Here is an 18508-nt window from a genome sequence, read left to right as displayed (position 1 = left end):
AGAAGTAATTTCTACCATCAAAATAATGCCTAGTAAATGTTTTGTTAGTAAATAATTTTTTCATAGCCTTGCGCTTTTGTTAAACTTTCAAAGTCATTGGATTTTTGCACCTTTTTTTTTCTCCCTAACAGCTGGCACATGATTATTCCTCCCAAAATAAATAAAATGAGAAAGTAGCCCTTTTTCCTAAAGAGAAATAACAAAAGGAGTAACATACAAAAAAAAAATCTTTCCAAATTGATTAGTTTTGATTAAACCTTTTATCACAAACAGCTGAAAATAACTTCTATTTTTTATACATCCATTTTCCAATCTGAACCAATTAAATTTATATTTAGTTGTTTAATATGGGGAGGGAGTATAAATAAGTGGATACAGCTTTTTCTATAGCTCTTGGATTCATAATCCCTACATTTTAGCTTGTGTGAAACTGTGCTGGAGTGTGGACGTTGTTTGAAGAGACTGGGAGGGGGATTGCTGGCATGGTGGGGGAGGGTCAACTCAGTAGCTTTGTCGAAGGAAGTGGTATCTGAACAGTTAGTTTCTTGGTAAACTGCTTGTTTAAGAAAATGGGGGGTGGGGTAGGCAAGTCTGGTGGTGCGTTTTAAGGTTTTAAAACAGGTAATATTTTATTTTTTAAAAGAAAAAGCATTTTTAATCTATAATATTTATTGTTGTATTCAATAAGGGCAGTAATACTGTTGCCAGCATCTTGTAATCAATCGTTTGAACCAGTTTGAAAGGTAAAGGGGTAGGCATTTTGAAGCTGGGGTCAGTCGAGGAAGGACAGTAGGAGCTTCATCCGTTATTACATTTTCGTTTATTCAACTCTTCTGGCCATTGGTAGTGGACTTTTAAAATGTCAGGGTACAAGTCAATATGATATGAATTTACCTTTTTTCTCCCACTTGTCCTTCTTTCTCCACCCCACCCCCTGCCTGCGCCGGCTTTTTTTCTCTCCCACCTCTTTCTCTGACTCTGCTGCCGCCTATCCTGGCGGCTCCTCTTCACCTCCCCTGCCTGGAGATCCCCTCCCCCTCCTGCCCTATGTCCTCCGGCTCTTGGGGAACAATCGCCACTGATTGAGGTTCACTCTATGTTAGGCTGGAAAACTGGGCTGTTATTTAGGAAGTCATTAATCACATCTCCTCCCCCGGAAAGAGATGGCAGAGAAACCTGTGAAGTACAATTCCTTACCAACCCCCTCTAAAATTTTCCAAAATGGTTTACTTAAACACAATTTGACTATATGAAGGTGATAACGATTTTTCTAGTAGGATTTTATTTTAAATTTGAAAATATTTCGGGCATAATCAGGTAACTTATGTGCCTCTGCCTTTTCCTAGGTGTAGGTTTTCGTAATCTAAAGTTTCATGGGGATGTAATTAGGTTTAATTAGATCTTTTATAAATTATATATTTTCCTCTAAGAATTGAATTAAATATGAAATTAGCGTTCCAAGCAGGTTTACTGCCATGGAATAGCTGAATTCTTAAGGGGAAAAAAAAGCGTTAACATCGGTTGTTTTATTTAAACGACCCCCTCCCATGATTTTATTTAGTCTGGCTTGTGTGTAAGGCACGCGTGTGCACATATATGACTGTGCCTTTTTTTCTAAATCTATGATTCACAAGGACCCTCCATTGTGTTTAAGTAGAAGCACAAAATCAGCATTCTGATTTACCCTAAAGAAGCGTTCCAAATTGTCTTTAAGATAGCATGTTTGAGTTTTTCGTGTTCATTCATAAATTATTTTGATGTCAGCATAGATGAAATGGCGATTGGTTATCTCTTCCTCTTGCCAGCCCCTTAAGGATACGAGGTGAAATTAGTAGCAAGAAAGCATGTAATTGACAAAGTCACGTGTGCTCAGGGGGCCAGAAACTGGAGAGAGGAGAGAAAAAAATCAAAAGAAGGAAAGCACATTAGACCATGCGAGCTAAATTTGTGATCGCACAAAATCAAGATGTTAGATTGATGCAGAAGATCACTCCGTTCCAAAGGGAAAGTTTTCATCTCACGAGTTTGGAGCTGAGGGCCCGTGGGGCAACATGGCCGAAGGTTAATTTTCTTTTCTATTGTTTTACTGTGAATTTCTTTCTTCTTTTCTCCTCCCCCTCCCCCTCTCCCACCCTTCTTTGACCGTCCCCCCCTTCCCCTTTTACCCCAATACTGGGCATTACCTCCCAACCCCCCATCACGCAGTGGGGCTTTCTGCAAACCTATTGTTATAGATCTCCAAAAATGTTTTGTACCGCCCACACTGATTCACAACTTGAAAAGCTTTCAGGGGGCTATTGTTTGAATTGTGTGAGTGTGATTAAGCGCAGTTTCAGTTAGTGAGCCCAAGAAAACTTTTATACACCTGCCCCCTCCCCCATTCCACCCCAACTTTAATTGAAAGTTATAGGGGGGAGGGGAATGCACATTGCAAATAACACTGGATTCACTGCTGCCCCATGTGCCTTAACTAGTAGCTCTAAACCATCTTCACGATTTCTTTCCTCCTCGTGCCCGCCGGAGAGAATAGTTTTGCTGAAAATTTCTCTTTGTCAATGGGATCAGTATTAAATCAGCAATATACAAGTAAAGTATCGCATGTTGTAATGTAAAATGTGGCTGAAAAATGGAGTTAAATGAAAAAGTACACGTATGTATAGAAACGTGGAAGTTGGTGTGATCGATAGAACAGTGTGGCTTCCCCCTCCCCCGCTTTCCTTTTAACCCTTTATATTTTAAATATTTTCTGTAGGAGAAAAGAAATCAAGCCATTTAAAAAAATTTTTTTTTTGTTACCCTTCCCTTACAACCCCAGGCAGGCAACTTTTTTTTTTTTTTTTTCAAATCTTTGAATGCACATTGAATGGGAATACAGACTGACTTTTTTGTCCTGTTCCTTCTCAGGCGGGGCGAGCAAAGGTGGTGGAGAAGAGCCCGGGAAGCTGCCGGAGCCGGCAGAGGAGGAATCCCAGGTTTTGCGCGGATCTGGCCACTGTAAGTGGTTCAATGTGCGCATGGGATTTGGATTCATCTCCATGATAAACCGAGAGGGAAGCCCCTTGGATATTCCAGTCGATGTATTTGTACACCAAGTAAGCCACGCTTTTTTTTCCCCCCCCTCTTCATCTTTTTCCATGTGGAGGAGCTGATCAGTAGTTATGCCAGTAGACGTACAAGAAGATGCCCTTCGATATACTGAAAGACAAAATCTTCCCTGAAATCACTAGGTAGTGCAGCGTTTAGGGTACGTGTATGGGCCTTTTCCTGGGTTTTCTGTCTAAAGAGAAAAGAAAATATTTGAAATTTCACTATATATATTCAGGTTGATGTTATTAGCATTTCCCCCTGCTTCATTCTACAGCGAACTAGTGTTCATGTAGCTTCCGGTATTATCTATACAATATACTCTGTCGCCAGTATCTGGTGAATGGGTAGAAACATGAAGAAACATGATCATTTTAAGGTTGAAAAAACAAAGTGAAGCAGTTTGCTGTGGAAAGAAATGTATAGATTGCCTTATTTTAGACACCTCTAGTCACAGTAGCTCCCTTTATTATTTCATCGCTGCCTGTCCAGTAGTCATTTTGTAGACTCAGATAAAAATAATTTGACTTCATAGTAAAATAAAATAGAACACTGTTGACCTAGTATGATTTTAAAGAAATGCGTGCAATAGAGGGATGCTTGACAAACATTTTAGAAATGTGCTCCATGTAGTCAGTGGTCTAAGTATACTGTCTCTTTAAGAGACTGAACTCAAAAAAACATGTGGCCAGAGGCGGCTCTAGCTTGTGTGTTTAAAATGTGCTGATTCAATCTTTGCTTATATTGTGTTGTAATTTTTAAAGATGTTTTAATACCAAACAGAATTTCATTGCTTCCCATTTTCAAAATTTTATCCAGGAAATAATGAATTAATACTTCTTCTGCCTTTACTCCTCTCTACTGCTTAATCCCTTTATAATAAAAAAGATACTTTTATGGAAGCCTGATTGTTTCCTCAAAAAAAGGTAAATATAAATTTTCTGTAGCGAATTCATAGTTAGAAATAAAGAGGTTTAAGACTAAAGAGGTTTATTTTGGCATGATATCTAAGTTAAAAAGAATTGAATGAATGACTGTTAATACTGCAGACTGACTGACAGATACATGCATGAAATACTTGGTATATTTGCTTGAAAAGTATATATTTGGGACTGTGTTGCATGTTCCTAGTAATATTTATACCCCCTTCCCTAAGGAATATCATCTTCAAATTAAATATATAAACAATAGAAACATATGAAACCATTCTGTTTTGATCTGTTGTCCTTTGGTGCTTGGTAGCTTCCTGACCTTGCTGTGTGGTGTGTGTTTTCCTTTCCTGAAGGCCTGGCCATCATTATTGGCTGTTTATATGTGGAAGGATCAGCATAATCTGTGAATTGAAACAGGGTTTAAATACACAAGTACGAGTCCACATACAGACTACTGGATTTTATGCTTCCTATTTTATAGTGCAAAATGAAGCTACATTTTCTGTTTTTTCCCTTCTAAGACTGGATGACAAAAATCATTGACAAATCCATTTTCTCTCAGGCTCTTTCTTCCCCCTTTGAACCTTCTTTAGGCTGTTAAATTGTTTTTTACGATCTCATAAATTTGTTTTATAGATGAATGAAAAAATAGCCCTTTTCTTCTTTGTCTGGTCACACCTTTTTGTAATTTGATTTTCTGTGTTTACCTTCTAAAATATTCAAATGTTAAGATATTTTATTAACCAGTGTTAATGTTTAGATCCATGAGACATTTGTGTTTACACTATTTAATGATTATATATTGGTAAACATTCCTCTATTCACTGAATTAAAACATATAGCTGTTAAAGTTTTTTTAATATATAGCTGTTTCTAGACTATAAACATTGATTTTTAAATAGTTGACTTAATCTTCAGTTACATACAGTATATACATACAGTTCATGTGTATATTAAAAGGACAGTATTAAATGATGCCTAGTTAAAGAGGTTTCTTATATGGTAATTTACATACATTGTATATAAATTGTGTGAATAATTGTTTTGAAGAAGGCAGGAATCCTACTGATGTTAGCCAAGCAACTACAAGTAACAGTTAGATGGTTGTAAATGATATAGGTATTATGTGTGCATCCCTTGTGGAATAAGGTTGCAATTCAAGACTGTTTCATAGAATTAAAAAAATTTTTATTACTATTTGAGAAGCCATTTTAGTTCTATAAGCATTTTTGAAAACATTCCAGGTTTTATATCTATGTACTATTTTGTTGTGAAAGGATATGTATCATAGATGATTAGGAATTTTAAATGTTCAACTGTACCTGTATCTACTCAAAATATTTTAAATATATGACAGTTTTATTTGGAGTGTTTGGAAGCACATGTGTCACTGGATTTTTCTTTTGAAGTATTCTGAAGCATTTTTAATAATGTGTATTTGGGGAAATAAAAAACAAATTATTTGTGTCTTTAATAAATATATAAAAATTTGTGCTAAGGCACCTGGGATACTTTTTCTCTTAAAAATAGTGATTGCAAGTAACCATATATCAAAACGTATTCAGTTGCTTCAAAATAAAGAGAATGTATATATGTGTGTTTTAAAATTGAGCTGTGTATTTGTAGTTATGTATAATTATAGTTACATAATTCTACTTAAAATTTATTGGCAGTAATGCAGTCAAACTTTCTTGTAGTTCCTGTGATGTCACCAAATCCTCAAAAAGAAACACATGCCTAGGTGCTGTACTTTATCTCTCTTTAGACATGTTGATAAATGCTGTGAGATTCTGCTGTTTGAGGATGGTATGTAACCATTGATGGTTTAAAATGACAGTATTCATTTGATTTTCTAATGTTAACTTGTAATTTAACTAGTTCCTATTTTTATTATGTGAAAATATATATTCTGACCCATGTTAATTGTGAAACGTTGGTACAGTTCAATAATGAATATTTTATTTTTAAATATTTAACAAAATATATAAGTATTATATTTGTGAATTTTGTCATATCTCACTGTTGAAGTTTTTAAAAAATATTTAATAAAATAGGAAATTTTTGATTATTTTATTTTTAAATATAAATTCTTAAGAATTTCTTAAGTATCTAATGCAAACACAGATTTGTTTCAAATGAAGTAAGGATATATGTGGTTAATACAGATTTGTTAAGTCTAGATTCTTTTTTTTTTTTGAGGTGGAGTCTTGCACTGTCACCCAGGCTGGAGTGCAGTGGTAAGATCTTGGCACTGCAACCTCTGCCTCGCGGGTTCAAGCGATTCTGCTGCCTCAGCTCCCGAGTAACTGGGATTACAGGTGCCTGCCACCACACCTGGCTAATTTTTTGTATTTTTAGTAGAGATGGGGTTTCACTGTGTTGGCCAGGCTGGTCTCGAACTCCTAACCTCGTGATCCGCCTGCCTCCGCCTCCCAAAGTGCTGGGATTATAGGCGTGAGCCACCACGCCCGGCTGTAAGTATAGATTCTTACTAAGGTGATTTCATAAATTAGAATATGATTATTTAGTAAGTGCCAGTAATTAATACTCCTACCAGTTTCTTACATTTTTTAAAATCACGGTTAGATTTAGGATAACATTTACATTACCTGGAGAATGTTACTGGCAGTTTTTTGAAATGTTAAAAGTTCTTAATAAGACTTAAATGTTCGATGGTACTTTAGAAGAATAGAATGGTAATTAAATATTAGATCTCTTTTGGAGGAGGGCAGTGTTAACCTAATAACTACCTATTGATGTTTGTTATATAGGTTTTTCTATAGATTTTAATATTTATTTCCAAAGTCGTTATCTTGCCTAATAAGATAAAATGATCATTTGAATTTGATTATGTTCTAGGGAGGTGTAGAATACGTTCTCCTTATTGCTGTCTCCTCAGCTTATGTGCATAATAATACTTTCTTCACATAATTGGGTGTATATATACTTGGAATTCCTTGCCATCAAATATGATGCAATTGTTTACGTAAATGTATTTCATTTATTTCATAATGTATGCATAATGTTTGTATCTCTTTTTTTCTCAAGGAAAAAGAGTAATTTCAAAATGACTGCAATTTAGCTACCATTACTCAGTAGGCCTAAATATTTATTAGTAATTTACCTTTATTCATCTTCATTTACCTTACAAATATTTGTGTTTTCTTCTTATGGTCTTTATTTTTGAATTAGATTTAGATGTTTATGGATAATTCAAATGCCCACATTAGAAAGGCTTTATCTATTTTATGTTCCTTTGCTTCAAAAACATCTCAAGGAGTAATGGAAATAGAAAAAATAAGAATCGTTATTGTTACTGAGTTAAAGCATTAACAGTAAGAGATATGAAAACATTTAGAGATGACTAGTACTTAAATATATGAAAAATTTCTTACAGTTCAATCAGTTGCTCTAATATAGAGTTCTTATATATTTAATTAATTATACAATGTAGGAAAACAAATTTATTTCAGTATGTTCATTAAGGTCTTTTCGTAATATTTCATTGCTGATTAACTAGCCATATTTAGTTTTGTTATAGTTAAGCATAAAATCATTTTTCACATGAAGAATATGTGTGATTGTTATTATTCTCTGGACTGCTTAATATGCCAGTTAAAAAAAAAAGTCTCGGAAACTTAAAAATGTGACCATAAACAGTTACAGCTCATTTGTATAGTGAGTTATGCATTTTAATATTTTTAAAATGGTTTATAACCTACCAGATTTTTAAGATGATTCGCCCAGTTCACCAATTTCAGAGAATCCTAGGCTAAGTGCTTTAAGGTCGTTTAATCGTAACATCACATTTAAAGGCATTTATTATAAAACAAAATTTTATAAGATTTATTAATGTAGCCCTAAAGATACTTTTGATTTTCAAGTGGTGGTGCATTTTTTAGAGTCTTTTTCATGTATTTAAGTTCTACAAAGATATTCGGATTCAATTTAAATGTGAAATGTGAATTAGGTACATATTGAAGATGTAGTCCTTCCTCCTATTTTAAAGATTATTGGTGTACTTCTTAAATATTTTTCTCCTACCTTTTTAAAGAGCAGTTTTAGGTTCACAGCAAAATTAAGAGGAAAATACATAGATTTTTCCATGTACCCTTGCCCCTTCAAATGCACAGCATCCTCCATTATCAACATCCCTTACCAAGAGTGGCACATTTGTTTCGATTAATGAATGTACATTGACACATCATAATCACACAGAGTCCATAGCTTACATTAGTGCTAGCCTTTGGTGTTGCATGTTCTCGCTAATTTTTGATTCCTCTTTTATTTTAAAAGACTATTCACAACAAATGAATGCAGTAAATCAAATAATTATTTTTTAAATAAAAATGTGAGTGTCAAATCACAAGTATTCAGTGTAACCTTTTAAAACATGTCTTTAACTTGTCTCAGAGTTCTTAGGTTTCATGAGAAATTAAAAGTTTGTTACCTGCGTTCAACTTGGTAGATTAAAAATTGAGTCCTTCACTGTAATTTTTGTTGCTTTCAGGCAGCAACAAAACATTATTTGGATTTGGTTGAATTCTTCCTCTTCAGAGATAGTTAGAAATATTACAGATAGTTATGTCTACTTTAACTGACCAGCTCTTTTGGTGTTGTGATTAACTTAAAAGTTGCTAGTTAGAAATAAGATGCACTGTATTGTTTTTGTTTCTTTGAGACTAAGTTGTCCAGGCTGACCTGGAACTCCTAGCTAGTCTCAAGAGATACTTGCTCCTCAGCCTCCGTAGTAGCTGGGACTACAGGCATACACCACCATGCCTAGCTTGATGTATTGTATTTTTACGTCTAAACTGAGAATAACCTAAACAAAGTGAAGATACTTCTGATGAATTAAACTGGAAAGTTATCTTAAATGTTATACTTGATTTGGAATGAAATATGGAATATTTTATCATTATCAAAGACTATCATTCTTTATACCTTGAGATATTTCCCCTGAGTTTTGAGTAACAGGAAATTCAGCTTATTTAATATATAGTTACAATAGATGGCATTGTACCATTTACAGTGCATAAGAAACTTAACTGATTTATATTCCTCCTTAAAATAATTTGATTATAGCATCTTCTAATATCATAAAAGTTGATAACAGTAATGTGTTTAAGAAAGTACATTGCAGGTGAGTGGGGTACATTTAAAAATGATCTTTTAATGAGTAGCTTATCAAGTAATGAAAGTCCTGTGTTGCATTTTGATACATCAGGATACATCTAATCGTTTATCTCAAATTGGAGGACAGTCTGATTATTGCTTCTTCCTTTTCAATATCTAAATATTTGACAATTTGGAAATATTTGCTAAATAAGATTTACAAATAATTGATAGATTTAGTCTTATAATTTTTTCTATAATTTTCTGTTAGTTGGAGTAATAATACCTAACTTTTTAAGTTGTTTTGAAGAGTAGAGGTAATGTTATATAAACTGCCTACTAAGTGTCTGTTGAGAAAATAAACTAATGTAAACTGGTCTTTGCCAAAAGAATCATGGTTAAATTATTGTCAGTGGTGTATACTCATGGTGGATAATTAAGCTGGTCTTTTATGTGTTTTTTTACAAATTGGGCAAAATGTGTTGTATATTAATAGTTTAATTTCCATTACAGTTGACGCTAAGGCTTTTTATTATAGTTTTCTGGTATAGAATATTGTTTTTGTTATTTAAAATAATTCTTTTGTCTGAGCATGGTGGCTCATGCCTGTAATCCCAGCACTTTGGGAGGCTGAGGCTGGCGGATTGAGCCCAGGAGTTTTAGACCAGCCTGGGTAACATGGCAAAACTCCGTACCTACCAAAAAAATTAGCTAGGCATGATGGCATGCACCTGTGGTCCCAGCTGTCATGGAGGCTGAGGTAAGAGGATCACTTCTTGAGCCCAGGAAGCAGAGGCCACAATGAGCTGAGATCGCTCCACTGCACTCCAGTCTGGATGACAGAGCAATACGGTCTCTAAAATTATTTTTTTTGAGATGAGGTCTCACTCTGTTGCCTAGGCTAGAGTGCAGTGGCAGGATCATAGCTCACTGAAGCCTTAACTTCCTGGGCTCAAGTGATCCTCCTGCCTTGGCCTCCCAACGTTCTGGGATTACAGACATGAGCAACTGCGCCAGGCCTAGAATATTGTTTAAAATATCAGGATATGAACTGCAGCTTGGAAATATTTTTGTTATACAGATATTTTGGTTTTAATAATTGTTGTAACATAAGATTTTACCTGTTTAAGATTTTACCTGTGTAGATATGTATTTTGTGTGTTCATTATAAGCTAAAGAAAAATACTGTTTTAAATAGGCCTGCTGTGATAATTTAATACCATTTTTTGATTAATAATTATTTAATCTTTGTAAGATAGTATAGAATGATAAAGATTCTGGTCAAATCAGTATTCAAATCCCAGTTTATTAGATACCTGTGAGGGAAATAAGTTACCTTGTCAGTGTCTCAATGGCCTATAAATGGGAGGACAAAAATAGTACCCACTTTGTATAGGGCTGTTAGGAGGATTACATGTTATTACATATGTAAAGCACCTAACACAAACTTGGCAGATAGTAGGGACTCAAGGTGTATTATACATACTTATTATTAGAAAGGAGAAGTAGTGTGGTATTGTGAGAGAAAAAACTATGGGAATGAGTATTTGACTTCGGCTCTGCCACTTGGTTGGTTTATAACTTTTGGCTGGTCACTTCCTGGGAGCTTCAGTGTTCTCATGGGTAAAATGTGATAAATAATATTTTCCTCTTCATTTTAGAGGGTTATGGCAAGGGTCAATTGAAATAATACACATGAAAATAATTTAAAAACCCTAACGATCTCAGGTTTTAGTTTTAATCTTTTTTTCAAGAGCTGTGTTTTTATTAATCATTTTAATTATGAATTTTTCTGGTTTTTGTTTTGAGACAGTGTATTGCTCTTGCCCAGGCTGGAGTGCAGTGGTGGGATCATGGCTCACTGCAACCTCAAACTCCTGACTCAAGCAATTATCCCACCTGAGCCTTCTGAGATGCTGGGACTATAGGTGTGCATCACCATTCCTGGCTGATATTTTTTATTATATTTGTAGAGATGGGGTCTCCCTATGTTGCCCAGGCTGGTCTCTTAACTCCTGGGCTTAAGGGATCCTCCCACCTCAGCCTGCCAAAGTTGCAGAGATTTACAGCATGAGTCACCAAGCCTGACCTCACTTTGATTTTCTCTAGTTTTTTTCTGCCTGAAAATTAACCTTTATCCTAGTAGTTTCTGTGCTTGTGAATGAGATTAATTCATATACATTTTACTGATCTTCAATATAATATTAATTACATTTATCATTATGATAATTTTTCATGTGCTGTAATCTCATTGCTTACTTAAAGTGCATAATTAGGCTTATTGATGTTCATGTTTCTTGTCAGAAATTTATTGAATTGGTCAGGTGTAGTGGCTCATGCCTGTAATCCCAGCACTTTGGGAGGCTGAGGGGGGTGGATCACTTGAGGTCAGGAATTCGAGACCAGCCTGGCCAACATGGTAAAACCCTGTCTCTACTAAGAATACAAAAAATTAGAAAGGCCTGGTGGCGCATGCTTGTAATCCCAGCTATTTGGAAGGCTGAGGCAGGAGAATCGCTTCAACCCCGGAGGCGGAGGTTGCAGTGAACCGAGATCATGCCATTGCACTCCAGGCAACAAGAGCAAAACTCCCTCTCAAAAAGAAAAGAAAAGAAATTTATTGAATTTCGATCCCGACTCGGTTTTTGTATAAACATTTTTAAAATTTTTATTTAATTATTATTGTTATTATTATTATCATTTTTTAGAAACAGGGTCTTCCTCAGTCACCCAGGCTGGCGTGCAGTGGTGGTATTATAGCCTGCTGCCACTTCAAACTCCTGTCCAGCAATTATCCAACCTGAGCCTTCTGAGTAGCTGGGACTACAGGCGTGCACCACCATGCCGAGCTGATGTTTTTTATTATATTTGTAGCAATGTGGTCTCCCTCTTTCACAGTCTGGTCTCGAGCTTCTGGGCTCAAGGGATCCTCCCACCTCAGCCTTTAGAGTAGCTGGGACGACAGGTGTGCACCACCATGCCTGGCACATGCCACTGTGCCTGGCGAATTTTTAAAATTTTTTGTAGAGACAGGAGCTTGCCTTGTTGACCAGGCTGGTTTAGAACTCCTGGCTTCAGGTGATCCTGCTGCCTCTGCCTCCTTAAGTGCTGGGATTACAGATGTGAGCCACTTTGCTCAGCTTGTATAAACATTTTTAGAAATGTGAATCAACAAGATGGCTTAACGTCATAGAAAAGTATTAACTTTTAAAAAATGATTATAAAAATCGTGGTTCAGTAAAGTTAACTAATTTTTATTGATCACTTACTAAGTGAAACACTGTTGGTTTGGTATTTTCATTTTAGCAAACTTTAAGTTTTTTCCAGTTAATTCTCATTAATTGTATATAAGACATAAAAGCAAAGGATCGCTTTTCCTGTGTTCTATTCACTTCCTGTTATGAAGTCTAACTATACAGCCTCTACCAATTTAATTTTGGGATAGCTAAGATAAAAAGCAAATATTAGTTTTAAAATTTTGAGCTAAATGCAATGATTTTCCAATAGTATTAAAATAATGTTTTTCACATTTCATGTGGAGAAACTTTTTGCCAGTGCTTAGAATCATTAATTTATTGTGCTATTAATAATACACTTAATTTCTACCAGCTGCTTTAAATCTTTTGTCATAACAGCCCACTTTAAAAAATCAAAACCCACTTTAATTTATTACTTTTGTTAAAGTTAGACTATTTTTAAATCTTGTAAGTTTAATTTGGTAATAACTCTTAAGATTGCTATTTCATTTTATGGTGTTATAGGATACAAAGACTCCATATAAATTTCAAATTACTTTTACTTTGGCCAAGATTTGTTAATGATCATTTTTTTTTAAGCTTTTGTAATCAATTTCCTAGGCCGTTAGATATAGTGAATAGAATGTTCCCAGATCCTATAATGCTTAAATTATTTTATCTTAGCTTTTTTTTTTTTTTCCCATTCAAATGAATTGTCTTTATCCTTAGTTCAGTCTGTAACAGAAGTCTGGCAACATAGTTATAGCTATCACTTTAAATATTTAATAGATCATTAATATATTGTAAAGCTTGGAATGAATTATATCAACTTTTCTTCCTGTGTGATTTTAATAATACATGATTTTTTATGATATATAAGCACTGATCCTTCCAAATTCGTCACACTTTTCAACAGCTCCTTTAAATAGATTAAATGATATTAGAGACATATACATAACACAGCTCAGTGTAAGCCATACATTTTTTTTTTAAAGTGCATCTTTTTCAGTTTTCACAAGAAAAAAAGCTTCTCTTTTCAGGGATTGATTAAACTGAGCGTTAGAAATTTAGTCACAGTATTGGCCTCATGTTTTAGCTCTCTAATTAAAAATTTTCATTGAATACTCAATCTAAGGACACTTGGATTTGCATGTTTGCCCCTTTCACTGTTTCCTCCCCCATGCCATTGAAGAATTTTGAATGGTGAGGAATTTGTGCCCTTTGGCTCAGGTTGCAGGCCCACTTGATCAAGCCACAGAAGCCAGGGTCAGAACTATTCATTGCTTATCTTTTCCTTGGGCCACTTGTAAAGCCTGCTTTCTGCTCTGGGAAACAAAACAAAACAACAACAACAAAAAGCCCCACAAACAACTCTTTATATTGGACATACATAAAGCCTGCAGCATAAAAATGGGCATAGTAGTTGATTCTTTATTGGGACTGTCCATGGGTTAATTTCATTATCTTAAGAAGTTTTTCATTGCATTGCAGCTTATTTGATGTATATACTTTAAATGCATGTTATTTTATATGGTATGGTATCCTGTTGGTAGTGAAAGTGCGGTCCTGTGATGTTTTTCTCTTAGGTTCAGATTTACCACTTTTGAAATGTAATGATTACTTTTAAGTAAATTGAATTAATTTGAATGAGAGCTATAAAAAGCCCTAAAGTATTTTATTTTGATGTACTTAATTTCTAGCATTTATGCAGACATTTAAAGCTTCTCTGAATTAATAACAGCACAAGTTTATGAGCTGTTCCAATAATGGTGCAAAGACTACATCTAGACCCAGGTTTAAACAAACACAAAACACTTTGTTCTTATCTTAGCATCCCTTAAAAGTATACAGCTCTGGTTCAGGACCTCAGGACCACCCATCACCCTGGACATTGGATACTCCTATTTATTCAAGAGGCTTGTGAAATATCTGTGTGCCAGTGGGGGATGGTGTGTGTATCTGTATAAGGAATCACAGTTAGGTGATTTTACCCCAATAAAAGCTTCAACATTGTTTATAAACTGAATTTTATCTCTGAAGAATTTTCTAGTTGTAAAACCTAATTTGTATTAAATGCTTGTTATTTTATTTAAGTGCTGGCTGCAATCTTCGCATTTTTGATGTTTTCAGAAGGTTAAAGTGGGCCTCTATTAAGATTAATCTTAATTCAGTATAATTTTTTGGTTTTCAGGCCCCACCCATTGGCTTTGGGTAGCTAATACCAAGCTTTTGTTTCTTCCTGTAGAAAGGAAAGGAAAGAAAACTTTCTCTTTCATTGCTTAAGTCATGTGACTTCCCTTTTAGTTGGTCACAGATAGGATTGAAGTGAATTTCAGAATGAAGCATAAAACTTTGAGAAAATATTTATTGATACGTGTCTTGTTTAATTTCATATGCTTTACCTTACATTACCTCCATGCTGTAGTTTTTTAGGAAGCTGAAAAAAATTACTACTACATAGATTTTTAAAATAATATGCACCTTCTAATCTATACCGTGGTAGTTTCTTAGTTACTTATTTTTCTATCAGTTATCTTTTAGTATCATTTGAGATTTCTAAACTGTAGCTTGTTTCCCAGAACTCATAGTGTAGAGAAAGTAGAAGTGGTGGTTGGGAGACATTAGCAAGAAATAATTGCTGGCAGAACAAAAGAAAGAAATACATTATAGGACTACATGTAAAATACAAGAGGGAATTAATTAGATGTATTTCTTCTTGCTCTTCAGACCTACCTCCTAACAGTTAGCATAGGGTAGCTAGCTGTTTGGAAGAAAATCCAATCCACCTCCTATGATATTTACATAAGTTTTTATAAAGTTAAATGAGGATACCTGTTTGATGCTTATTCCTAATTTGGTGACTTAGTCATGATGTTCTAGTTTATTGTGAACCATTAAATATTCCATCTTTAAAGTTATTTTAATTTGTTCTTAAGCTACTTGTATTTAAATGTTTAAATTCTATTTTAGTAAATAGTATAGCTGTCTCCAAATAATAACTAAAATATTTGAAACAACAATAGTTTCAAAAATAGTACCCTCTCTGCCATTGATTTTTAAAATATGTCATTTATTGGCATATTTTTATGCAAATAAGTATTTTTAAAAGACTTCTAAGAATACCGTATAGACCACTCTTGACATAAGTAATTATATTTTAAAATCTAATAGGCATTTTTGTTTAAAATATTTTATTTCAATGAGTATTTATTGTTTATGTAAAAAATTCTTCCTTAAATTTTCATAGTCTTGTAGATCTTAAAAGACAATGATATTTGGTCATATGATCTTCCTATCAATCCAAGATAACTTTTAAGTTAACCAGATTTATAAATACAATCTTTTGGTCCGCTTTTAGGATGAATAATGAGAGAAACAAAGTCATCTTTTAATTTTTAATAGTGTTTTGTGGTAAGTTTATTTTACCTTTAAAAGTTAAATACAAGATTTGTTGAGGTACATAGAAAGGCTACTTAAGTTTCTGTTGATAACGGTGAGTTATCAGCCTTTCAAGAACTAGGATCAGGTATGAAGTCTGTAATTAATGCATTGGTCTGTGCTTTCATTGACATTAAAATTTACAGCAATTGATTTATTTTTTATGTCGTCTACAGTTGAATGTGTCTTCTGTTTACTTAATTAAATTTAAATTTTTATTGATATTTTAATTAATGCTTAAGTTGTCACTGAAATTTTGCTTTTTGGAAAGGTTTAGAATACTAAATCTTTCAAATCCATGATCCTCTCTCATTTGTTATTTTGATTAGCAAGCTATCCAGAAAACACTAACAACTATTATTAAGCATTTAAATCTAGTACTAACATTTATTGTTGAAATTATTTGTACCCTAGAATTAGTGTTATTTATTTATTTGTTTGTTTGTTTGTTTGTTTGTGATAGGGTCTTGCTCTGTCTCAAAAACTGTAGTGCAGTGGCACAGTCTCTCACTGCAGCCTCAGTCTCTCATGCTTCAACCTCCTGAGTATCTGGGACTACAGGCGTGTGCCACCACACCTGGCTAATTTTTGTATTTTTTAATAGACTGGAGTTTCGTTGGCCAGGCTGGTCTTGGAACTCCTGACCTCAGGTAATCCACCTTGACCGCCCAAAGTGCCAGGATTATAGGTGTGAGCCACTATGCCTGGCCTACTGTGAGTTTTAAAATAAAAAGGTAAACAAAAGCCTGTTTTTAAAGAAGTGCTACCTTATTTTTTTTGTGTGACACAGGCTTTAAAAAAAAAAAAACAACCTAACAAAATTTGGTACTAATTAATAACAAAACTTAGAAGCAAAAGGTGAAAAGTTGAGGGTTTTCCCCTTTACACCTGTTTTCTTCCTTCCAAATTTTTGTTTAACTTCTGTGGAGAAAAGTAGTTTTTAAAATGAATGTATTTGGGTTTTAAGTGTCTTCATGTTTTGTCAAAAATACAAGGTTAGTTTGCTAGGGGGGTAACACCATTAGATGTGTTGCTACTTGTTTTCATGTGGGTTACTGTAAGTATAAGTTTAATGAATTATTTGATTTCTGGATTTTGTTTCTTCTAAAATAAAATTAATACTAAATAAATAAATTTTCAAATAGTTGAAATATGTGAACAGCCAAATAGATGCAGATATCTGTTTCAGTACATATTTTTTAGAGTTCAGTATTTATTTTTTAAGGATATGATATTTAAAAATCTTAACAAATGAGGCCAGGTGTGGTGGCTCATGCCTGTAATCCTAGCACTTTGGGAGGCCGAGGTGAGCAGATCACGTGAGGTCAGGAGTTCGAGACCTGTCTGGCCAACATGGCAAAACTCCATCTCTACTAAAAATACCGGGCGCGGTGGCTCAAGCCTGTAATCCCAGCACTTTGGGAGGCCGAGACGGGTGGATCACGAGGTCAGGAGATCGAGACCATCCTGGCTAACACGGTGAAACCCCGTCTCTACTAAAAAAATACAAAAAACTAGCCGGGCGAGGTGGCGGGCGCCTGTAGTCCCAGCTACTCGGGAGGCTGAGGCAGGAGAATGGCGTAAACCCGGGAGGCAGAGCTTGCAGTGAGCTGAGATCTGGCCTCTGCACTCCAGCCTGGGCGACAGAGCAAGACTCCATCTCAAAAAAAAAAAAACAAAAATTAGCCAGGTGTAGTGGCAGGTGCCTGTAATCCCAGCTACTCAAGAGGCTGAGGTGGGAGAATCACTTGAACTCGGGAGTCAGAGGTTGCAGCGAGCTGTGATCATGCCACTGTACTCCAGCCTGGGGGATAGAGTGAGACTCTGTCTCAAAAAAAAAAAAAAAAGAGAGACTTAACAAATGATGTTTGGGAAATTGTCTTGTTAGTGACCACTTTTCCGTCCTCTCTGTAGACAGTGACCACTTTTCCATCCTCTCTGTCTTTAGTTTTAAAAATGTCTGGTCACTGTTAAGCCATTAATATTCCTAATAGTAATTCAGAATTTCCTTTGATATTTAGTGTTGAATATATACTCCAAAATCTCTTAAAACATGGGAATGTTTTCAGAGTGAAAATTTAATAGAATAGCATTCATTATTTTGATTTATATTGTTCAATTTTCAGTGTAAATAGAAAAATGAAATTACCCAAATTATTGGTGCTTTATGCTCTCCCCAAATTATTCCCTGCCCTATCATTATAATTTGATCTGCCACCAGGATACTACAGCCTTAAGTGGTCTCTTTCTTTATAGTCTCCTTCTCCTCTCTTTTTTCCTTCTACCCCCACTCCCCTTTGGGAAGGAAGCCTGAGGCCCTGGCTTTAGAGACACCAGGAAAAAGCAATCACTCAGCAGAAAGTGTCTGTCTATAGCAGAAGTGTCATTCCTTGACAAAGAGTGTAGTTTAGAAGAAGTTAATAACAGATAATAGAGTTTTAGAATTTATCCTAAATTACTTTAGAATTTATTTTTGATACAGCTGGCTATTGCTGTCATGAAAAAAGATGTCTGTTCTGTCTGTTTAGGTATTAGCAAAGTCAAATCCAGTTCTTTACCACATTTCTGTCTTTACTTAGGTTTGGTTAATTCTTTTATACCTTTTCTAAAGGCTAATGATTTTTCCAACATGGAAGAAAAGAGAGTTCTCAATAAGAGCATTGGATGATTAAGTAGTTTTAACATTTCTACACACTTATTGAT

At 34.7% G+C, this 18508-nt stretch overlaps 1 protein-coding gene across 2 annotated transcripts in view; it reads left to right on the top strand.

Moving 5' to 3' along the window:
- Positions 1 to 18508, top strand: part of LIN28B (lin-28 homolog B) — a 140716-nt gene that overhangs the window by 18070 nt on the left and 104138 nt on the right. The window contains exons 1-2 of one of the 2 annotated variants that reach the window (XM_010352514.2): positions 1849 to 2061; positions 2905 to 3092. In XM_010352514.2, the coding sequence (XP_010350816.1) occupies positions 2052 to 2061; positions 2905 to 3092 (198 nt within the window). In that variant the 5' untranslated portion in view covers positions 1849 to 2051. Of the gene's footprint in view, positions 1 to 1848; positions 2062 to 2904; positions 3093 to 18508 lie in introns of those variants that run through there. The other variant, XM_010352513.2, reaches the window with a different exon arrangement.

The sequence above is a fragment of the Rhinopithecus roxellana genome, chromosome 4 (assembly GCF_007565055.1).
Source record: "Rhinopithecus roxellana isolate Shanxi Qingling chromosome 4, ASM756505v1, whole genome shotgun sequence".
Classification (NCBI taxonomy): Eukaryota; Metazoa; Chordata; class Mammalia; order Primates; family Cercopithecidae; genus Rhinopithecus; species Rhinopithecus roxellana.
Note: the sequence above shows the minus strand (reverse complement) of the source record. Positions and strands in the feature narration are given on the sequence as shown.